This window comes from Scyliorhinus canicula, chromosome 1 (assembly GCF_902713615.1).
Source record: "Scyliorhinus canicula chromosome 1, sScyCan1.1, whole genome shotgun sequence".
Taxonomy (NCBI): Eukaryota; Metazoa; Chordata; class Chondrichthyes; order Carcharhiniformes; family Scyliorhinidae; genus Scyliorhinus; species Scyliorhinus canicula.
Window position 1 is genome coordinate 131,733,751 of NC_052146.1, and position 24,416 is coordinate 131,758,166.

A 24,416-nucleotide genomic window follows, 5' to 3' on the forward strand; every position below is an offset into this window, starting at 1 on the left:
GAGTGAGATGGGTCTGTGTGAACCTGCACTCAATTGGGATTTTGTCTTTTTTGGGGATCAGTGATATTGAGGTCTCATCCAGTGTTGGTGGTAGGGTTCCCCTTGCTAGTAGTTCTCCGAACATCTCCCGTAAGTATGGGGCCAGTGCTGGTGCAATTCTTTTATCAAAGTCTGCATGGAATCCATCCGTCTTCAGCGCCTTCCGCACTTGCATGGAGTTAATGCTCTCCATGACTTCCCTCAGGTCTAATGGTGCTTCCAGGCCCCATCTCCTTTCTTCCCCCACGACCGACATGTCTTGGCCGCCGAGGAGCTGCTTCATCTTCGTGTCCCTATCCGGTGGTTCGGAGGTGTACAGTTCTCTGTAAAAGGTTGCGAAGGCTTCGTTGATCTGTTCTGACACTGACTGGTTTCCCCCACCCTGTCCCTTACCGTGGCTATTTCCCTCGTAGCTGGCTGCCAACAGGCAGCTGGCTTCGTCTCCGTGCTAATAGAAGGCCCCCATGTCTGGCAATGCTGTCCATTTGTAGCTTTTCTTCTCCAGCAGAAGTTGCATGGTCAGGGCCATGGAGTACTGTTGATCCACGTCCAGTGTGAAGCCGTCCAGCTGTTGCCGAGCTGCCTTCTTCCTATCCTTGCGAGCCTTGTGTGCAATAATATCTTCCCTTCAGTGTCTCCCAGAATGTGGAGGATGAGAGTTCCCCATTTTGGTTGCTGTTTATGTACTTGTTGATGGTTTGTGATATCCGTTTGCAGAATGCGTTATCGGTGAGGAGGGCTGTGTCCAGCCTCCATGGAGGGGAGCAGTGGGGGGGGCTTTGTGTCTGGCCCGTCTGCAACCTCACATCCACATTGTGTGGAACGTGGTCAGAGATTGCTATCCATTATCCCTGGAAATACCACTTTCCCCAGTATGAAGACATCAATCCTAGTGTAGACCCTGTGCACCTGGGAGATGAAGTAGAACTTCCTCTCCCTTGGGTGAACTTCCAGGGTTCCACTGCCCCCATCTGTTCCATGAAGCCATGATGTGGAGATGCCGGCGTTGGACTGGGGTGAGCACAGTAAGAAGTCTTACAACACCAGGTTAAAGTCCAACATGTTTGTTTCAAACACTAGCTGTTGTTTCACATGTTGTTTCAAACATGTAGGGAATTCCCACTCCCACCACCAACATGAACCTAGGTCTTGACAAATAGAGAACAGAGCCTGCCGGGAATGCACAGGTAAGTACAGCCCCCAGAATGGAGAGGCTATGCCTGGGCAGGACCACAACAATGCCCCACCAGCACTACATTGTGGGACCTGCCCCTTCTATTTATTTTCTAAGTGTTTAAAAATACAGCGGGAAAACCTGGCAAGGCAGCTGACTGGCTGCCCTCCGCTTTTCCCACCTAAGACAACACTTAAGAAAAAAAATGCCACCGTTAATAAATTCCAATTTGTATAGCTCTCTTATAATACATCTATCCTGCTGTTAGCCCCACTGTCTTATTACTTCCGTGTTCCCAAACTTATTGGCTTCCTGTCCTGCAAAACATTAGATTCAGTGTTCTAGCTTATAAACACAAGTTGCTGAGAGGGGCACCATAATTTTTAATACAACCAATGAAGAAAGATACTGGGCAGGACCCTCCATCCAATAATTTTCCCCCTCCCAACCCGCCACCACCCGTCCACCTGAGGGCAATGCTCACAGTGGTCCTTGAGGGAGGGCACTGGATGGGGGCTTGGAACGTTTGCTGGCATGGGTAGTGCTAGCCTCCGATACCACTGGCAGCAGGGACTGGCGCCAGGACCAGAGGCTCCCAAGGTGCTGGACACCAATGGGGCCAGGGATGTGGAGGGCAGAGTGCCAGGGGGAAACGGCTGGGTTTGTGAGGGGTTGGGGGGGGGGGGGGGGCACGGTGGCAGGTTCTGCAGTGCAGACCAGGGCCACCATGTAGCCTGGTGGATCTGTTTGGGCACAAGGGTATGCACCATGCTAACAGTCTAACTTTCACCCCCTGCAGATAATGGACCTTGAAATACAACCAGGAATCGTGACCTTCATCCTGGTCGCCACAGTCCTGGGGGCTGCACTGAGGCTGTACGAGTTGGAACTGCTCAAGTGGGATCCTGTAGCGGTGTAGCCTGTCTCAGAAGAACAGTAGGCAGCCGGTGAGGTTGGAGAGCTGGCCTCCCAACATGCTGAGCAAAAGGTGGGAAGTAGGCTCCCCGTGAGGCCTCGAGTGTACAGGCAGAGCCTGTCATTCGAGGACCTGTCAGATGGGCATGTCGTTGAAGACTCCGGCTGAGCAGGGAGTCAATGCCACATATCTGCCAGATCATGGTGCACCAGGCACCGCGAGGGTATGGGGGAGGACAGCCACCACCGGTGGCTGTCAAGGTGACAGTTGCACTGAGCATTTACGCCACCATGTCCTTCCAGTGCAGAGTGGGGGCCTGTCTGGAATCTCACAGATCTTGGTGCACAGGTGCATTTGCACCATCATGGAGGTCCTATATGTCCGGTCGACGCAATACATCAAATTCAATGTGGACCGAGCCTATCGGGATGCCCGAGTAGCGGGATTTGCCATCATCATCGAGATACCCCAGGTCCAGGGGCTGATTGACGGGGTGCATGTCGCTCTACGGGCACCGGCCCATGACAGGTGGTCTTCACAAACTGAAAGGGGTTCCACTCAATGAACGTGCAGCTGGTGTGTAACCATGAGATGCACATCTGCGCCTGATACCTGGGCAGCGTGCACAATGCCTTCATCCTGGCACACTTGACGGTTCCTGACTTCTTTGAGGTACACCCCTGGGTGAGAGGTTCGCTCCTGAGCGACAGGGGTTATCTGCTGTGGCCGTGACTGCTGTAAGGCACTTATCCGAAAGGCACAGACCAACGTGGAGACCCTTGACAGCGACCTGCATCCCGTGACCAGGGACGTGATCGGGCAGTGCTTCGGCATCCTGAAGATGCGGTTCATGTCTTTCTGCAGCACATCGCCCTTCTGCTGCATGATATTGTGGAGGACGCAGCAGGGCACCACAATGTGGGAGACTCTGCTAGCATTATATTGGAGGACTGCTCTGGGGGGGTCCTCCAATATAATGCTAGCAGAGTCTCCCACATTGTGGTGCCCTGCTGCGTCCTCCACAATATCATGCAGCAGAAGGGCGATGTGCTGCAGAAGGAGGATGAATGCCAGGCCTTGACGTACGAGGAGGCTGTGGAGAAGGGCAAGGATGGGCAGTTCATGAGACCCGGGCAGACACAGGAGGTCACACAACATGGGCGGGATTCTCCTCTACCCGGCGGGGCGGGGGGTCCCGGCATAGCGGAGTGGCGCAAACCACTCCGGCCTCGGGCCTCCCCAAAGGTGCTTAATTCTCCGCACCTTTGGGGGCTAGGCCCGCGATGGAGTGGTTGGCGCCACGCCGTCTGGCGCCAAAACCGGCGCCAACGGCCTTTGACGCCCACCGCCCGGCATCGGGGCTAGCCGAAAGGCCTTCACCGGTTCGCGCATGCACCGGTGCGTCAGCGGCCGCTGACGTCACCACCGGCGCATGCGTGGTAGGAGGGTTCTCTTCCCCCTCCGCCATGGTGGAGGCCGTGGCGACGGTGGAAGAAAAAGAGTGCCCCGACGGCACTGGCCCGCCCGCCGATTGCGGGCCAGGCCACCGTGGGGGTACCCCCCTGAGTCCGATCGGCAGGACCCCGGGGCCCGTTCGCGGCGTCAATCCCGCCGCCACCAGAGGTGGTTGAAACCACGGCGGCGGGAGAGGCCTCTCAGTGGCAGGAATTCGGCCCATCGCGGGCCGGAGAATCGCCACATGGGGCTCGCCGATCGGTGCGGAGGGCACGCCGATCGGCGGGGCGTGATTCCCGCCTCCACCAATTCCCGGGTGGCGGAGAATTCCGGCCATGGCGGGGCGGGATTTACTCCGGCCCCGGGCGATTCTCCGACCCTGCGGGGGGGTCGGAGAATTTTGCCCCATGTGCGCCGGCACACATGGGGCGCTCTAATCACCTCCAGTTTCACCGACTCGGGGGCCCAGCCAGTGGCCACGGACATCCCATCCACTCCAATGTACACCCTCCTTGTGTCACCTCCCCCCCACTGCTCCCCTTGCAATCCCCTCTGCCTGCCTACCTGCCTCACTATGGGGTGCCAGCCCTGGGTTGGCAGTAACAGTAGGTCTGTTCCATGGAATGGAGGATGATGACGACCCGCTCTCGGATGAGCTCTGGTGCTCCTCACCGCTTGACAATGTCTGACGTCTGCCCATGGTAGCACTTTCCACCATCCACCTAGGCGATCCCTGTATGCAAGGTAGCCATTCCGTCACACAGCCCCGTTGAACCTGTGGAAGGGCGGGGTGATGATGGGGTAGGACACCGGAACAGTGAGTGCTGGCTGAACTGGGGTCCCTGGGACATGCCCACCCCCAATATCCTCCCATCTCCCTAGCATCCCCTTTGCGGTCAGCCCAGGCAGGCCCATCCCTCACAACCCTCTGACAGAGCATCGAGGCAGGTTATAATGTCGTAAACGTGTGTTTATTGTGAACATATATATACAGGTTTGTGCCCTAGCCCTTATCACTATCCGATGAGCTGCATCCATGTCAACCGAATTGGTTTCTACCTTTCTGGCCTTACGGGCCCTAACTGTATGCCTAGGTGGAGGATGGGGGAGGGGGGTGCTGTGGAGTTGGTGGTGGAGTGCTGGTGATGGAAGAGGGTGTAGGGGGTGTCAGTGGAGGGGGGTCGTGTGGGGTTGATGGTGGTGGAGTTAGGGTGGGGGTGACGACACAGATGTCATGGGGAACTGCAACTCAACAGCGTCTCCCTTGCATGCCCACTGTTGACCTCCGTCTCGGTAACTGACCTCTCCCTGGGCCCATCGAGCAGATCATGTGCCTGCTGCTCTGCTGTGGTGAGGGGCCACAGGTCCGGTGGTCCCTCACCGGTCTCCAGGGGTTGTGGGCTGACATCTGTGTCATAATGTACACACAAGTATATGATGGTGCACAGACAGACATTGATTGACACACAGGATGACCAATGAACACACAGAACACAGCAGCCAATCACCAGACAGGACACGGCCACTATAAAGCCATTGGGCACTAGTTTTCCCGCCCTCTGGGGATGCAGCCTCTGAGACAATCAGAGCCTGTGAGCAACAACTAGAACATCCACCATGTGGTAGTTAGATAGTCTGGTCAGGTTAGCCTCAGGTCTCCAGTCAACTCAGCATAGTGTCAACCCACAGTTAAAGTATGTTTAGTAGTTAAGAGTTCAATAAAATAGAGTTCATTTCTTCAAGTGTTGGAAACCCAGCATACCCAACACATCATGGTACCAGTGAGTCATGTTAGAGTTTGACGGACCTAACTTGAGATAGCCTGCCTTTGACCAGTGATCAGCCATCCGGTAACATGGACAGCGTCCGCCCTCCCCCGCCGCTCTGCATCGCCGGCAACCTCGGTGCGAACTGGAAGATTTTTAAGCAGAAGTTTCAGCTGTATCTTGAAGCCACCGACCTCGAAGCCGCATCGGATGCCAGAAAGATTGCTCTCTTCCTCTCTACAGCCGGGGACCATGCTATCCACATTTTTAACTCCCTCACCTTTGCTGAAGGTGAGGACAAGACAAAGTTCAAAACAGTCCTGCTGAAGTTTGACAGCCACTGTGACATCGAAGTCAACGAGAGTTTTGAACGCTATGTATTCCAGCAGAGGCTTCAGGGTAAGGATGAACCTTTTCAGTCCCTCTTAACCCATCTCCGTATCCTCGCGCAATCCTGCAACTACGGCTCCACTTCCGACTCCATGATCTGCGACCAGATCGTTTTAGGGATACACTCCGATCCCCTTCGCCAGCAGCTCCTTAAAGTAAAGCAGCTCACCTTCACCAGCGCCATCGAGACCTGCGTCCTACATGAGCACGCCAATAACCGCTATTCCCATATCAAGGCGGCAGAGACGGTGCGGCAAGGCCCCCACGATGCGGAGTGGGTGCAGGCTGTAAAACAGCTCCCAGGGCCTGAGTCTGGATGAGGGCAGCCATTTTGTGCGCTTTTCCGGAGCCCCTGCGCATGCGTGCAACGACCGAGGGAATGGCGAGGCCAAGGACCGAACTGCGCAGGTGCACATATCGTTCGACTGCACCGCGCATGCGCGGTGGCGCACGGAGCGTCCTGATGTCGGCGTCATGACGTGCAACAACTGTGGCTCCGCCCACTTAAAACGGCAATGTCCCGTGAAATCTCGACGCTGTCTCCAGTGTGGCAAGTTTGGCCACTATGCAGCCCTGTGCAGGTCTGCTCAACTGCCCACCACACATCGGTCCCAGCAGCAGCGCAGGAATGTCGGTCAGTGCAGCAACTCGTTGCAGACTCCGACTCCGACATGGTTCCAGATCCTGACACCAAGGATCTCACATTCCCATTCCGGGTGGGCATCATCACCAAGCATACAATGCTTTCCGCAAAAAAGGCTAAACCACTCTCAGTGATGAGCATTGATCATGACGACGAATGGTGTGCCACCCTTAAGGTCAACAAATCGCGCATACGCTTCAGGCTGGACACTGGCGCTTCAGCTAACCTCATTTCGCAGTCTGACCTGGATACCATCCACGTCAACCCGAACATTCTTCCATCGGCCTGCCAGCTTCTCGACTACAATGGCAATGCCATTGCTGCCAGTGGCTCATGCCAGCTTGTGGTATCTCATCGTTCTTCAAGAGCCACCCTGCGTTTCGAAATTGTAGGGTCCAACAAAACTTCCTTGCTCGGTACCGGCTCAGGCCCGCAAAATCCTGAATCTTGTGCAGCGGGTTCACTCCATGTCGCCTGCTGAGGCATCAGACTCGCCAGATGCCAACTTCCAAATCCAATTAAATGACATAATTGCACGATACCACAGCATCTTCAAGGGTATGGGCACACTCCCCTACACATACAAGATTCTTCTGAAACTGAATGCCACACCTGTGGTTCATGCACCCCGTCGGTGCTGGCATCCCTTAAGGACCGCCTCAAGCAGCAGCTGCAAGACCTCCAGGACCAGGGCGTCATTTCTAAGGTCACGGAACCCACGGACTGGGTTAGCTCCATGGTTTGTGTCAAAAAACCATCAGGGGAACTGCGCATTTATATCGACCCCAAAGATTTGAACCGTAACATCATGAGGGAACACTACCCTATCCCTAAGCGCGAAGAGCTCACCAGCGAAATGGCTCACGCCAAGTTTTTCACGAAGCTGGATGCCTCCAAGGGGTTTTGGCAGACACAACTGGACGCATCCAGTCGAAAGCTCTGCACACTTAACACCCGTTTGGTCGTTGTTGTTACAACCGGATGCCCTTTGGCATCATCTCGGCCTCAGAGGTGTTCCACCGAATAATGGAGCAAATGATGGAGGGCATCGAGGGGGTGCGAGTGTACGTCGATTACATCATTGTCTGGTCCACGACTCCGCAGGAACACATTGATCGCCTCAAGCGAGTGTTCCAGAGGATCCATGAGCGTGGCCTCCGACTCAACAGAGCCAAATGCTCGTTCGATCAAGCAGAAATAAAGTTCCTCGGCGACCATATTTTGCAGTTCGGTGTGCAGCCAGATGCAGATAATGTGTCGGCGATCAATGCCGTGAAGACACCGGAGGACAAGAAGGCGGTCCTCCGCTTCCTAGGGATGGTCAACTTCCTTGGGAAGTTTATCCCCAACCTTGCATCTCACACCACAGCCCTCCGCAATCTTGTAAAAAAACCCACCAACTTCCAGTGGCTCCCCGCTCACGAGCGAGAGTGGCGTGAGCTCAGGGCGAAACTCACCAAGGCCCCGGTACTGGCGTTTTTCGACCCTGCCAAGGAGACGAAGATCTCCACTGACGTGAGACAGTCTGGCATTGGGGCAGTAATCCTCCAGCGCGACGAATCCTCCTGGGCCCCAATCGCATATGCATCTAGAGCCATGACACCTACTGAGCAGCGCTGTGCTCAAATCGAGAAAGAGTGCCTGGGCCTCCTCACGGGGATTGACAAATTCCATGATTACGTGTATGGACTCCCCAAGTTTACAGTCGAAACAGACCACAGGCCACTGGTTCACATCATTCAGAAGGACCTCAACGATATGACGCCACACCTGCAACGTATCCTCCTCAAACTCTGATGCTATGATTTCAACCTGGTCTACACCCCGGGCAAGGAGCTCATTGTAGCCGATGCACTCTCGCGCTCCATCACCGCGCCGTGCGAGCAGTCGGACTTCGTCTGCTAGATCAACGCCCATGTTGAGTTCTGCGCATCCAATTTTCCGGCCACTGACGAAAGGGTCACAGATGGATGGCAAAAGGGCCAGTGCCCATGGTTCTGTAATATAAAAGACGATCTGGCAGTGGTCGATGGCATACTAATGAAACTGGACAGGATAGTAATACCACAGAGTATGCGAGAGCTCGTCCTCAGCCAACTCCACAAGGGTCACCTGGGGGTCGAAAAGTGTCGCCGGCGGGCCCGAGAGGCAGTATATTGGCCTGGCATCAATCAGGACATTGCCAACACTGTCCTCAATTGTCCAACTTGCCAACGGTTCCAGCCGGCTCAGCCGAAAGAGACTGCAGCTGCATGAACAGGTTGATGTACCATCAATTCGACTCAAGACACATTTAGGATCCGAACTGTGGCTTTAATCAGCTATTTGTTAGCCCGGTGGTCGACCACAGAGAATGACCGACCGCCGGGAACTCTGGGTACTTATACCCCGCCTCGGAGGCGTGGCCTACTTGCCTCTTGACTAATTGGAGAGCAGTCACATGACTAGTCCCAATCAATCGGACGAGAGGCACATGACCAGCCAGAGCCAATGGGAAGCCAGTGCTCTGCACCAATGGCAGTACTCATATCCATACCACCACATTCACCCCTTGTGGAGAAAGAAGGGGGGTGGTAAGTGGGAGAGCGGGGGGGGGGGGGGGGGGGGGGGTCCGAGGACTGGTGGTATGAGCAGCGAAAATCGATAGGGGTGAGCTGCCCACTGGCTCGTGGCAAAACAATACTACTGCTACTAACACTGAATAATCATAAAAATGTCCAAGAAAAAAAAAATGGCAAAACAATACTACAACTACTAATAACAACAGAATAAAACGAAATGTCCAAAAAAAGTCCCATGGCCGCATTAGATGGAGACGATCAGCCTGTCGGGTGCCCGTGGTGTTCTGGAAGACCTTCGCAGTGGAGCCGGTGACGTTGGGCCGATGGTCATCCTTGCCTCCGGGAGCGTCGGTCGTAGATATGTCTCCGTACCCCGGGCCAGTGGTGGAGACGCTGTAATCGGGGGAGAGGGGGCATGTGTGCTGGGTCGTGGGGGCGCCGGGGGGAATTGGGGTTGGAGGGGGGGTGTTGGCGTAGGGGAAGAAGGCCGCACGCCGGCGAGAGCCAGGTCCCGGAGCGAGACCGTATCCTGCCGACCGTCGGGATACTCCACGTACGCATATTGTGTGTTGGCGTGGAGTAACTGGACTCGCTCAACCAACGGGTCGGACTTGTGCACCCGCACATGCTTCCGGAGCAGGATGGGCCCGGGGGTCGCCAGCCAGGTCGGGAGAGGGGATCCTGAGGACGACTTCCGTGTCGGGGTGGACAAAACTTTACGGGCTCCCGGAGTCCAGCAGGCACCTCGTTTTGTGTCCGTTGAGCTGCACCGTCGTTGTCGTCCTGGCGAGCGAGCGTGGTTGCGACTGGTCGAGCTTGATGGAAGCCAGTCGTGGTGAGAGTTCCAGATCCTCCTCAGTGGCAGAGTAATCGCTTGCAGGGCTTTCCGAGTTGATCCAAGACGGCAGCGCCCAGGACCCGCACGTGGGGTCGGGGTCCCAAGATGGCGGCGCCCAGGACTCGGACGTGGAGCCGAGGCCCCAAGATGGCAGCGCCCATGGCCCGCACATGGTGTCCGGGGCCCAAGATGGCGGCGCCAGTGTGAGCCTCGTGGCGGCTGGGGCAGAGTCAGCGGTGTCCGCGAGCCGGTCGGGGCAGCTGGGGGCGCAGGTCGGGAGGACCATGGGGCCGTTGCGGGAGCCGGGAGGCGGGCCGGAGAGGTTGGTGCGCGGCGTGGGGCCCTGCCGGGTGGGTGCGATCCGCGGTCGCTGCACGGAACAGCAGCGACCGACTTGGTCTGGCAGACCACCGCGCAGAGGCCTTTTTTCCCGCAGCTCTTACACAGAGCAGAGCGGGCCGGGCAGCGCGGGCGGGGGTGCTTTGCGAGGCCACAGAAATAGCAACGGGGCCCCGCTAGATTATCGGAGCGACCCGCAGCGCAGGCTTGGGGGGGGGGGGGGGGGGGTCGGGGTCCACGGAGGATGGGGGTATGAAGTCCAGGGGGTTGCTGCGCGGCCGGGGGCGTATGCGCGGGCGATCAGGTCAGCAACCTCCAGTGAGGTTGCCGGAGTCCGTGCCTCAGCTAGGCTGAGGGTGTTCTTTTCTAACAATCGTTGGCGGATAGAAGGAGACTGCATGCCAGCAACGTAAGCGTCTCTGATTTGAAGTTCCATGTGCTCCGTCGCCAAAACTTGGAGACATGCGCACGTTCCCCCTAGAGCTGCGAGGGCCTGGTAAAACTCGTCGAGGGACTCACCAGGGAACTGTTGTCTGGTCGTCAGGAGATGCCGTGCGTAAACTTCGTTGACCGGCCGGAGAAAGTGTCCTTTGAGAATCTCCATGGCCGCATCAAAATCGCCTTCTTCTTCAATCATTGCGTAGACCGATGTGCCCACGCATGAGTGGAGGATGTAGAGTTTCTGCTCTTTGGTGGGCTTGCCAGCTGCAGTCGTCAGGTAGCTATTAAAACACGCCTGCCAGTGTTTAAAGATTGCAGACGCATTTGCAGCATGCGGGCTGGTGCGGAGGCAGTCAGGCTTGATGCGAAGCTCCATTCCAAAATTCTAGCTGATTAAATTGATGTACCATCAATTCGACTCAAGACACATTTAGGATCCGAACTGTGGCTTGAATCAGCTAGTTGTTAGCCCGGTGGTCGACTACAGAGAATGACCGACCGCCGGGAACTCTGGGTACTTATACCCCGCCTCGGAGGCGGGACCTATTTGCCTCTCGACCAATTGGAGAGCAGTCACATGACTAGTCCCAACCAATCGGACGAGAGGCACATGACCAGCCAGAGCCAATGGGAAGCCAGTGCTCTGAACCAATGGCAATGCTCATATCCATACCACCACACAGGTGTCGTCCCCATGGACCAAGGTTGGCATTGATCTCTTTCATGCAAAAGGCCGGGACTACATCCTTCTCATGGACTATTTTTCTAACTACCCCGAGGTGGTCAGACTGCATGACCTCACATCAGCAACAGTCATCAGGGCGTGCAAAGAGACCTTTGCCCGTCATGGCATTCCACTGACGGTCATGACTGATAATGGCCTGTGCTTCAGTCAGGAGTGGACGATTTTGCCCGACAGTACAATTTCACGCACGCCACTTCAAGCCCCCACTACTCCCAATCAAATGGGAAAGCTGAAAAGGGGGTACACATTGTCAAACGACTGTTGTGTAAAGCGGCTGATTCGGGTTCAGATTTTAACCTGGCGCTGCTAGCCTACAGGGCGACTCCTTTGTCCACTGGCCTGTCCCGAGCACAGCTGCTAATGAACCGCACACTACGGACGATGGTGCCTGCAATCCACATCCCGGACCTTAACAATTTTCCGGTCCTGCAAAGAATGCAACTGTCTCGGGCCCAGTGCAAGTCGGCGTATGATGCCCACGCCACAAATCTCCCTGCTCTCGTCCCTGCTGACCGAGTTCGAGTTCAGCTACCTGATGGTGGCTGGTCTGCCACAGCTGTGGTAGTCAAGCAAGTGGCCCCCAGATCATTTCTCGTTCGCATGCATGATGGCTCTTTTCTCCGGCGTAATAGACGGGCACTGCGGCTGCTTCCACGCTCGCCACCAGAACGTGATGTCCCACCTCACCTGCTGGTTCCTCAGGACACACCCTTCCAAGAGGTCACCGATCTGCCGCTTCTTTTGCCACCCTCTACATTGGATGCAGCTCCACCCATTCCAGTGCAGGCGGCCCCTGATCCTCCCTTTTTTTTAAAAAATAATTTTTATTGAAAGAATTTTTTACATGAAGATATTTACCCCAACTAACTATAAAATATTACAAAATATTCCCTCTTAACAAATATCCCCCCCCCGCCCGAACTCGCGCGCGCGTTGTCCCTCCCCCCCCCTCCCCCCTCCCCCAAAAACAAACAAAGCAACAATCAACATCAAACATGAACTGCGAGCAAATTTGCCCGCATTTCAACCGTAAATAACCCACCACAACCGTTGTTGCCACCCCCCCCCTCCCCCCCCCCCCTCCCCTCCCCCCCGGGTTGCTGCTGCTGCGACCTCTGTACCCTATCTCTGAGCCAAAAAGTCGAGGAAAGGCTGCCACCGCCTGAAGAACCCTTGTACCGACCCTCTCAGGGCGAATTTAACCCTTTCCAACTGAATAAAGCTTGCCATGTCATTAATCCAAGTTTCCACGCTTGGAGGCCTCGCGTCCTTCCACTGTATTAGTATCCTTCTTCGAGCAACTAGGGACGCAAAGGCCAGTACTCCGGCCTCTCTCGCCTCCTGTACCCCCGGCTCCACCCCAACCCCAAAGATCGCAAGTCCCCATCCTGGTTTGACCCTGGATCCCACCACCCTCGACACCGTCCTTGCCACCCCCTTCCAGAACTCCTCCAGTGCCGGACATTCCCAAAACATATGGACATGGTTCGCTGGACTTCCCGAACACCTGACACATCTGTCCTCACCCCCAAAGAACCGACTCATCCTTGTCCCCGTCATATGAGCTCTATGTAGCACCTTAAATTGAATGAGGCTAAGCCTCGCACACGAGGAGGAAGAATTAACCCTCTCCAGGGCATCAGCCCATGTCCCATCCTCTATCTGTTCTCCCAGCTCCCCCTCCCACTTGACTTTCAGCTCCTCTACTGATGCCTCCTCCGCCTCCTGCATTACTTTGTAGATGTCCGATATCCTCCCCCCTCCGACCCAGACCCCCGAGAGCACCCTATCACTCGCCCCCCTACTGGGGAGCAAGGGAAACCCTTCCACCTGGCGTCTAGCAAATGTCTTCACCTGCAAATGTCTAAACATGTTTCCCGGGGGGAGCCCGAATTTCTCCTCCAGCTCTCTCAGGCTCGCAAACCTCCCATCTACAAACAGATCCTTCAGCTGCCTGATGCCCACCCTGTGCCAGCTCTGAAATCCCCCGTCCATGTTCCCCGGGATGAATCTATGGTTCCCTCTTAACGGTGCCTCCATCAGACCTCCCACTTCCCCCCTGTGTCGCCTCCACTGCCCCCAGATCTTGAGGGTGGCCGCCACCACCGGGCTCGTGGTGTACCTCGTGGGAGGGAGCGGCCATGGCGCCGTTACTAGGGCCCCCAGGCTTATGTTGCCACAGGACGCCCTCTCCATTCGTTTCCAAGCTGCCCCCTCCCCTTCCATCATCCACTTGCGCACCATCGATACATTTGCCGCCCAGTAATACCCCGAAAGATTGGGTAATGCCAGCCCTCCACTATCCCTACTCCGCTCCAAGAAGACCCTCCTCACCCTTGGGGTGCCGTGCGTCCACACGTAGCTCATGATGCTACTCGTCACCTTTTTGAAGAAGGCCCTAGGGAGGAAGATGGGCAAGCACTGAAATAAAAACAAAAACCTCGGGAGGACCGTCATTTTAACGGACTGCACTCTGCCCGCCAGCGACAGCGGCACCATGTCCCACCTTTTAAATTCCTCCTCCATCTGTTCCACCAGCCTGGAGAAGTTCAGCTTGTGGAGAGTCCCCCAGTTCCTTGCCATCTGCACCCCTAAATATCTAAAACTCTTTCCTGCTCTCTTAAACGGGAGTCTCCCGATTCCCTCTTCCTGGTCCCCTGGGTGTATCACAAATACCTCACTCTTACCCAAGTTTAGCTTGTACCCCGAGAAGTCCCCAAATTCTGCTAGCAGTTCCATCACCTCCGGCATTCCCCCTTCTGGGTCTGCCACGTATAGCAGCAGGTCGTCCGCGTACAGCGATACCCGGTGCTCCTCCCCGCCCCTTGTCAGCCCTCTCCACCCCCCTGAGCCCCTCAGTGCCATCGCCAACGGTTCAATTGCCAGTGCGAAGAGCAGGGGGGACAAGGGGCACCCCTGTCTGGTCCCCCGGTGGAGCCCAAAATACTCTGATCTCCTACCATTCGTCACTACACTTGCCGTCGGGGCCGAATAGAGCAGCTTCACCCATTTAATAAATCCCTCCCCAAATCCAAACCGTTCCAGCGTCTTCCACAGGTACTTCCACTCCACCCTATCAAATGCTTTCTCCGCGTCCAATGCCACCACTATCTCCGCCTCACCCTCCACTGCCGGCATCATGATGACGTTTAGCAGTCTCCGCACGTTCGTATTAAGCTGCCGCCCTTTCACAAAACCCGTCTGGTCCTCGTGTATCACCCCTGGCACACAATCCTCTATCCTGGTAGCCAGGATCTTTGCCAGCAACTTGGCGTCCACATTCAGGAGCGAGATAGGCCTATATGACCCACACTGCACGGGGTCCTTGTCCCGCTTCAAGATCAGAGAGATCAGTGCCTGCGACATTGTCGGGGGCAGAGCCCCCCCCTCCCATGCCTCGTTGAAGGCTCGTACCAGCACAGGGCCCACCAAATCCGCATATTTTTGGTAAAATTCCACCGGGAACCCGTCTGGCCCCGGCGCCTTCCCCGTCTGCATATGCCCAATCCCCTTGACTAGCTCCTCTAACCCTATTGGCGCCCCCAGCCCCTCTACCAGCTCCTCTTGGACCTTGGGGAACCTCAATTTGTTCAAGAAGCCCTCCATCCCCCCTCCCCTCGTCGGCGGCTCTGACCGATACAGCTCCTTGTAGAAGTCTCTGAAGACCCCATTTACTTCTGGCCCCTTCTGCACTACGTTCCCACCCCTCTCCCTCACTCCCCCAATTTCTCTAGCCGCATCCCGCTTGCGGAGCTGATGCGCCAACATCCTACTCGCCTTCTCCCCATATTCATAAATCGCGCCCTGCGCCCTTCTCCACTGTGTCTCTGCCTTTCTGGTGGTCAACAGGTCGAACTTAGCCTGCAAACTGCGCCGTTCCCCCAACAGCCCCTCCTCTGGTGCCTCCGCATATCTCCTATCCACTTCCAAAAGCTCCCCCACCAGCCTCTCCCTCTCCTGTCTCTCCCTCCTTTCCCTATGTGCCGGTATGGAGATCAGCTCCCCCCGGATCACCGCCTTCAGGGCCTCCCAGACCATCCCCACCTGCACCTCCCCCGTGTCATTAGTGTCCAGATATCTTTCAATGCTCTTCCGGACCCTCTTACACACCTCCTCATCCGCCAACAACCCCACATCCAGGCGCCACAGCGGATGCTGGTCTCGCGCCTCCCCCATTTCCAAATCTACCCAGTGTGGCGCATGGTCTGAGACCGCTATGGCCGAGTACTCCACTTCCCGTACTTTCGGGATCAGTCCCCTGCTCAATACAAAGAAGTCAATTCTAGAATAGACTTTGTGGACACGGGAGAAAAAGGAATACTCCCTCGCCCTCGGCCTCCCAAACCTCCAGGGATCTACCCCTCCCATCTGCTCCATAAACCCCTTTAACACTTCTGCCGCTGCCGGCCTCCTACTCGTCCTTGAACTCGATCTGTCCAGCACGGGGTCCAGCACTGTGTTGAAGTCCCCCCCCATGATCAGGCCCCCTGCCTCCAGGTCCGGAATGAGGCCCAGTAGGCGCCTCATGAAGCCAGCGTTGTCCCAATTCGGGGCATACACATTAACCATCACCACTTTCTCCCCCTGTAGCCTACCCTTCACCATGACATATCTACCCTCTTTATCCGCCACCACCTCCGCCGCCACGAACGACACCCTCTTCCCTACCAGGATCGCCACCCCCCGGTTCTTTGCGTCCAGTCCTGAGTGGAACACCTGTCCCACCCACCCCCTTCTCAGGCGGACCTGGTCCGCCACCTTCAAATGGGTCTCATGTAGCATTGCTACATCCGCCTTCAGTCCCTTCAAATGCGAGATTACTCTCGTTCTCTTGAACGGCCCATTCAGCCCCCTCACATTCCAAGTGATCAGCCGGGTCGAAGGGCAGCCCGCCCCTCTCCCCTGCCGACTAGCCATATCCTGTCACCTGCTCGCCCCGAGTCAGCCCTCCCCTTCTGACCCGCTCCCCATGGCGATGGCGCCCTCCCCCCACCCCTCCGGTCCTCAACTTCTCCTCCCTGGCCTTTTCAGCAGCAACCCGGTAGCCCCCCCCTTCCCCCCTCCCCCTCCCCCCCACCCCCCTCCCCCCCAGGCTTGGACCCTTCCTAGCCGCGATGCACCCTCCATAGCACTTCCGTAAGTCAGCTGGTTTACGCTGACCTGGCTGCCCCTGCCACAATCCGACTCCTCCTGGCATGGGGGACATCCCCCCCCCTTACCACCCCTCCTTGACCCCGCTCCAGCGCGGGAAAGGGAGCCATTGCTGACCACGCCCCTTCCTCCCACCCTCCTCCCTCCTCTGCCCCGCGCGCGGGAAACCAGAGGAAAGCCCGCGCTTTCGCCCTGCCACTCCCCACCCCTCCATCTTCAGTTCCACCCCCGTCCCCGATCCCACACCGATAAAAAAAACCCCCACAAGAAACACATACCCCCGGCACTCCCCCCCCACCCCGCCCCCCCAACATAACATTATAAATAACAGAAAAAAGAAAAAAAAACTGGTAGAGAGAAAAAAAAGGGGTCCAAAAATACAGCCAAGTGAAAATCCAACCAAAAGAAAGCCACGTGTCCAGCTTAAAGTACCAGAGCGGCAACGACCGCCAAGTATCCCCTGGTTCTAGTTCGAGTCCAGCTTTTCTTCCTGGACAAAGGCCCACACCTCCTCCGGGGACTCGAAATAGTGGTGCTGGTCCTTATAGGTCACCCACAAGCGCGCTGGCTGCAGCATCCCGAATCTGATTCTCTTGGCATGCAGCACCGCCTTCGTCCGGTTGAACCGGGCCCGCCGCTTTGCCACCTCCGCACTCCAGTCCTGGTAGATCCTCACCGTCGAGTTCTCCCATTTGCTGCTCCTCTCTCTCTTGGCCCACCTCAGCACCCTCTCCCGGTCACTGAGTCGCTGGAACCGAACCAGCACCGCCCTCGGGGGTTCGTTTGCTCTTGGCTTCCTGGCCATTACTCTGTAGGCCTCCTCCAGTTCCAGGGGCGAAGGGACGGCCCCTGCCCCCATCAGTGAGCCCAGCATTTCTGCCACATACCTCGGGAGGTCCGACCCCTCCAGCCCTTCTGCCAGTCCCAGGATCCTCAGGTTTTTCCGCCTCATGCGGGTATCCATCTCCTCCAGTTGGTTTTGCCATTTCAGGTGGAGTGCCTCGTGCACCTCCACCTTTCCCACGAGGACCGTGGCCTCCTCCTCCCTCACAGCCATCTCCTGCTGCAGCTCCCGAATTGACGCCTCTTGGGTCGCCTGGGCTCCCATCAGCCTGGTGGTCGTCGCGTTCATCGACTCCAGCAGCTCCACTTTCAGCTCCGTGAAGAAGCGCAGGAGAACGGCCTGCTGCTCCTCCGCCCATTTCATCCAGTCCTCGGGTGCGCCGCCGGCCGCCATTTTGGGTTTCTTCCCCCGCTTTTTTCGGGGAGCTGCTGCCGCTTTTTTTTCTGCCCCACTTCGGGTGACGACCATAAGTTTTGCAGGGTTCTCCTCTGGGAACCTTCCCCCACCGGGAATCGTCGTTCCAGCGCCGTTAGGGGCCCTCCAATCGGCCCGAAAACACCTTCCTCGCAGGAGCAGCCAAACGTGCGACTTAGCTGGTCATAGCCGCAACCGGAAGTCCCTGATCCTCCCTTGAGGCGGTCAACCAGAATTTGTCGCCTGCCACAGAGACTGAATTTATAGACTGAATGTTTCATTGCCTTATGCTTCGTTTACACATCTGTACATATTGTTTCTTCCTAATTTGTTGTGTGCACTCTATCTGCACTAGACACCTTCCCATGTAAATACGTTCACATATTTTGCATATAGTCAGTCTCCTACTCATGTAAATACGTTCACATACTTTGTACATAGTCAGGCTCATACACACACTCACTATTTATTGATATACACACATTTTTTAAAAGGGGGGAGATGTCATAATATACACACAAGTATATGATGTTGCACAAATTGACATTGATTGACACACAGGATGACCAATGAACACACAGAACACAGCAGCCAATCACCAGACAGGACACGGCCACTATAAAGCCAGAGGGCACTAGTTTTCCCTCCCTCTGGGGATGCAGCCTCTGAGACAGTCAGAGCCTGTGAGCAACAACTAGAACATCCACCATGTGGTAGTTGGATAGTCTGGTCAGGTTAGCCTCAGGTCTCCAGTCAACTCAGAATAGTGTCAACCCACAGTTAAAGTATGTTTAGTAGTTAAGAGTTCAATAAAATAGAGTTGCATTTCTTCAAGTGTTGGAAGCCTGTCTCTCTCACTGCTATGGTAAACGCAGTCCTCGCAGACCCAGCATACCCAACACATCAATCTGTGGGAGGGAGGGGGCGGCCTGGAGTCAAAAATCGCAGTGTTGGGCAGTCGGACGAATGCAGCATAGTGGGTGGGTAGCCAGTGTCCTTCGTGGCCAGGGCACGGCCAAGGCTGCCGGTATGGGTGCTGGCATGTGGTTCAGGGTGAGGGTTTGGTCACCCTCCGAGTTGGGAGGAGGGGGAGGGGTGGCATTCTGGGGTTTGTGGGTCTGGGGTTAGTGCCAGGGGCACAGTGTTTCCTACTTGCCCTGACTACCCTGAGGAGGTAGTGCAGTTTCTTATGGCACTGCTGGAGCTCCTGGCGATGTTGTCCATGATGCACACGGCCTCTACCACCTACGCCTAGACTCTATGCATGGTGATGGGTGGCAACCTCCTCCCCACTCCAGGGTACAGAATGGCCCACCTCTCCTCCACTGTGTCCAGTAGGGTCTCCAGTTCCGTATCGGTGAACTGCAATGCCGCTCTTCCTGCTGCCATCTTGTTGTCTGGGATGAGTGTGTGGGGAAAGGAGTGCTTATATGCGGCTGCAGCTTGTCAGTCTCTCAAGTGTCAATCACAACTCTGGCGAATTGGAAACCGTTTTTCATTGGAATCTGTTGTGTTCCACGTGGCGATGGTGCTCGCCCATTGACGAATTGCTCTGGGAACGGTGCCAATTTTCCCATCGTAGAACACCACCGATTTATTCCCGGCATCAACACTTACACTCTGAAATTGAGAATCCCGCCATTAGTTTCTGGAATGGAGAATCCTGCCAACTCTCTTTCATATATATAGGAAATTACACAGCTAAGTAAACACAATTGAAGGGAGTTATATTGCAGATTGCTGATAATTTTGTCAAACCTTTCATTAAATTAAGAAAACTTGGCATTATACATTTACAAGTTAAATACTATATGTTCATTGACATTGAACGTTGACATTGAGTTATATTTATATATTGGTGCAGGTGGCTCGAAATTGGTCCGTGGATGTTGCAGTGTTTCTTGTAGAGCGAGGCGCTGATGTGAATCACACTGATATTTTTGGAAGGAGTGCCCTTCATGTGGCTGCTGCTGCAAACAATGTGCAAGTTATCAAATTGCTCATCGAGAATGAAGGTAAGAGGATATGGATTTATTTCATAGAATCCCTACAGTGCAGAAAAAGCCATTCGGCCGATCGAGTCCATACCGACCTCCTGAAAGAGCACCCTAACCTCGGCCCAATCCCCCATTTTGCGACCCCTTATAGGGGCAATTTAGCATATCCAATCCACCTAACCTGCACATCTTTGAACTGTGGGAGGAAACCGGATCACCCGGAGGAAACCCACGCAGACACGGGGAGAACGAGCAAACTCCACACAGTCGCCCGAGGTTGGAATCAAACCCATGTCCCTGGCACTCTGATGCAGTAGTGCTAACCACTGTGCCACCATGCCGCCCAAGTTAGCTTTTATTTTAAATATTAATTTAGAGTACCCAGTTCATTATTTCCAAATAAGGGGCAATTTAGTGTGGCCAATCCACATACCTTGTACAGATTTGGGTTGCGGGGGCGAAACCCACGCAAACACGGGGAGAATGTGTAAACCTCGCACAGACAGTGACCCAGTGCCGGGATCGAACCTGAGACCACGGCACCGTGAAGCAGCAGTGCTAGCCACTGAGCCACCGCTGCTGCCCTAGGCAGCAATGCTAACCACTGCACCACCCTGCTGTCCTCAGTCCCAGATAGCTAATGCACATATTGAAGATAATTTGTGAAGTTTAATCGCTCGCAACAGTACAATTACTGGTGCCATGGGTAAATAAAAATTATTTTAAATGAAAAACTGTCTGTTTCTTAATAATTCAAAGTTTATACCCTCCCCTGCAAAAACTGGAATTTGAAATTGCAATCCCTCAATGCGGTATCAGAACATTTGTCAATCATTTCCGTCATAAAATCATACTGAACAAAGTGCAGCTTCCTTCAACAACGGTTTAGTTTATGGGAAAGCAAATGCATTCAGATTTTCATGTGACTTTTGGTGGAGCTAATATTTCCAATTAAAGATAAAAGTTAAGGTCACAATGCCAACTTAACAAGGCTTATACAAACAAAAGTAGTATTTTAAATCCGTATCATGTTAACTTGTATCAATGGCTGCCATTGGCTCGATGATAAAAAACATTGGCAGTGAGATTAATTCGGAAGACTTTCTTTGTCAAAGTTAAAGAGCCAGGTTCATACTTTTGTCCCCCGTTTTAATGAGGCTTTGTGTCATCAGAATCAAATTTAGAGCAACTTACAACAATCTATTTGTTTAATATTTGAGCTACATATACTACTAATAGGCTTGATAATGCTCTCTTAAGAATAATTGTACAAATGTAATTAAGACAGATTTCTGCCCATCATTCAAGGTACATTTGAAACATTTCTGCCCTTCAATGAAGGTCCAGGAACTACTTTTGTTCACTACACACACTAACAAATGACTAGAACACATGCTCTACTTCCATTTCCAGTCAGTTGTACGTACATAATTTTTGCTACAACCTGGTTAGGGACCGTTAACGTTTAAAAAATAAATTGAATATCCAGCAATTAACCGACAGAACTGTGCTTCAAAATTTTACATTTTTAAACAAAAACAAACTTTATTGCATAATAAAAATAAGTAAACAAAGTAAACGTTATTAACATAACACTATAGCTTATACTATAAACGTATCATAAAAGTATAAATTCTACTTTTTTTCTGTAAATAATTTTTATTGAAAAATTTTGAATTTACACAACAATACGCACCATAGTAAAATACCAAAAATAACAATAATATTAACAATCATAAACATTCGCCCCACCCCCATGCACAACACAGCATTTTAACAACAATGCAAATGAACACAATATAAAGTTACAGAATAGAAACTACAATAAGGAACCCCCCCGGGTTGCTGCTGCTATTGACCAAGATACCTATCTTTGCGCCAGGAAGTCCAGAAAAGGCTGCCATCGTTTATAGAACCCTTGTATTGATCCTCTCAGGGCAAATTTGACCCGTTCCTGTTTTATAAATCCCGCCATGTCACTGATCCAGGTCTCCACACTTGGGGGCCTTGCATCCTTCCACTGTAGCAGAATCCTTCGACGGGCTACTAGGGACGCAAAGGCCAGGACACCGGCCTCTTTTGCCTCCTGCACTCCCGGCTCTACCGCAACTCCAAAAATCGCGAGTCCCCACCCTGGTTTGACCCTGGATCCGACCACCCTCGACACCGTCTCCGCCACCCCCTTCCAGAATTCTTCCAGTGCTGGGCATGCCCAGAACATATAGGCGTGGTTCGCTGGACTCCCCGAACATCTGGTGCACCTATCCTCACACCCAAAGAACCTACTCATCCTAGTCCCGGACATGTGGGCCCGGTGCAGCACCTTAAATTGGATGAGACTAAGCCTCGCACATGAGGAGGAAGAGTTGACTCTGTCCAAGGCATCCGCCCAAGTCCCGTCCTCTATCTGCTCCCCGAGTTCCTCCTCCCATTTAGCCTTCAGCTCCTCCACTGACGACTCCTCCACCTCCTTCATTACCTTATAGATGTCAGACACCTTCCCCTCTCCGACCCACACCCCCGAAAGCACTCTCTCCATCGTCCCCTGTGAGGGCAGCAAAGGGAATCCCTCTATCTGTCGCCTAGCAAACGCCTTTACCTGCAAGTATCTGAACATGTTCCCTTGGGGAAGGCCAAATTTATCTTCCAGTTCCCCCAGGCCCGCAAACCTCCCGCCAATAAACAGGTCCCTCAATTTGCTGATGCCCGCCCTTTGCCACCCCCTAAATCCCCCATCCTTGTTCCCCGGGATGAACCGATGGTTGCCACCCAGTGGAGCCTCCATCGAGCCCCCTGTTTCCCCCCTATGCCGCCTCCACTGTCCCCAGATTCTTAGGGTCGCCGCCACCACCGGGCTCGTGGTAAACCTCTTAGGGGAGAGCGGCAACGGTGCCGTTACCATGGCACCCAGGCTCGTACCTCTACAAGACGCCATCTCCATTCTTTTCCACGCCGCCCCTCCCCCCTCCATCACCCATTTACGCACCATTGACACATTGGCCGCCCAATAGTACCACAGAACTTTGGGCAGCGCCAGCCCGCCTCTATCCCTCCCTCGCTCCAGGAACACCCTCCTCACTCTCGGAGTCCCATGCGCCCACACAAAGCTCAGAATACTGCTTGTCACTCTCCAAAAGAAGGCCCTGGGGATAAAGATGGGCAGGCACTGAAAGAGGAACAAGAACCTCGGAAGCACCGTCATTTTGACGGACTGTACCCTCCCCGTCAACGATAATGGCAGCATGTCCCACCTCTTGAACTCCTCCTCCATCTGATCTACAAGTCTGGTGAAATTATGCTTGTGAAGACTCCCCCAGTCCCTGGCCACCTGCACCCCCAGGTACCTAAAGCTCTCCCCTGCCCGCCTAAGCGGGAGCCTACCAATTCCTTCCTCCTGGTCTCCAGGGTGCACCACAAACACCTCGCTCTTGCCTAAATTTAATTTATAACCTGAAAAGGTCCCAAACTCAGCTAGCAACTCCATCACCCCCGGCATCCCTCCCACTGGGTCCGCCACATACAGTAACAGGTCATCGGCATACAACAACACCCTATGTTCCTCTCTACCTCGCACCAAGCCTCTCCACCTCTCTGAATCCCTCAACGCCATCGCCAGTGGCTCGTTTGCCAGTGCAAACAACAAGGTGGACAGGGGGCAACCCTGCCTGGTCCCTCGGTAAAGCCGGAAGTACTCCGATTTCCTCCTATTCGTGGCCACGCACGCCATCGGGGCCTCATATAGCAGCCTTACCCATCTAATGAACCCTTCACCAAATCCAAACCTCCCCAACACCTCCCATAAGTACCCCCACTCCACTCTATCGAAGGCCTTCTCTGCATCCAGCGCCACCACTATCTCTGCCTCCCCCTCAATCGCCGGCATCATGATGACATTCAACAATCTCCGCACATTCGTGTTCAGCTGCCTTCCCTTCACAAAACCTGTCTGGTCCTCGTGCACAACCCCTGGCACACAGTCCTCTATCCTGGTGGCCAGGATTTTTGCCAGCACCTTAGCATCCACGTTGAGGAGAGATATGGGCCTGTATGAACCACACTGCTGGGGGTCCTTGTCCCGCTTTAAACTTAACGAGATCAGCACCCGTGACATCGTCGGGGGCAAAGTCCCCCCTTCCCACGCTTCGTTGAGTGTCCGCACCAGCAAGGGGCCCACTAGGTCCACAAACTTTTTATAAAATTCCACCGGGAACCCATCCAGCCCCGGTGCCTTCCCTGACTGCATCTGCCCGATCCCCTTAACTAGCTCCTCCAGCTCAATCGGCGCACCCAACCCCTCCACCTTCTCCTCCTGCACCTTTGGGAAAGAAAGCCCGTCAAGGAACCTCTCCATTCCCCTCCTCTCCCCCATTGGCTCCGACCGGTACAGTTCCCCGTAGAAGTCCTTGAAGACCTCATTCACCTCTACCCCCTTCCGCACCACATTCCCACTCTTGTCTCTCACTCCAGCAATTTCCTTAGCCGCATCCCGCTTGCGGAGCTGATGAGCCAGCATCCTACTCGCCTTTTCACCATGTTCGTACACTGCCCCTTGTGCCTTCCTCCACTGTGCCTCCGCCTTTCTAGTGGTCAGCAAATCAAATTTAGCCTGCAGGCTGCGCCTCTCCCCCAACAGTCCCTCCTCCGGTGCCTCTGCATACCTCCTGTCCACCTCCAGCATCTTTCCCACCAGTCTATCCCTCTCA

General features: G+C 54.5%; 1 protein-coding gene across 4 annotated transcripts in view; it reads left to right on the plus strand.

The window, feature by feature from the left end:
- LOC119967483 (transient receptor potential cation channel subfamily A member 1-like) overlaps positions 1–24,416 on the plus strand; it is a 645,844-nt gene that overhangs the window by 43,427 nt on the left and 578,001 nt on the right. For all 4 annotated transcript variants that reach the window (XM_038800105.1, XM_038800113.1, XM_038800133.1 and 1 more), the window contains exon 5: positions 19,581–19,731. In XM_038800105.1, the coding sequence (XP_038656033.1) occupies positions 19,581–19,731 (151 nt within the window). The remainder of the gene's footprint in view (positions 1–19,580; positions 19,732–24,416) is intronic.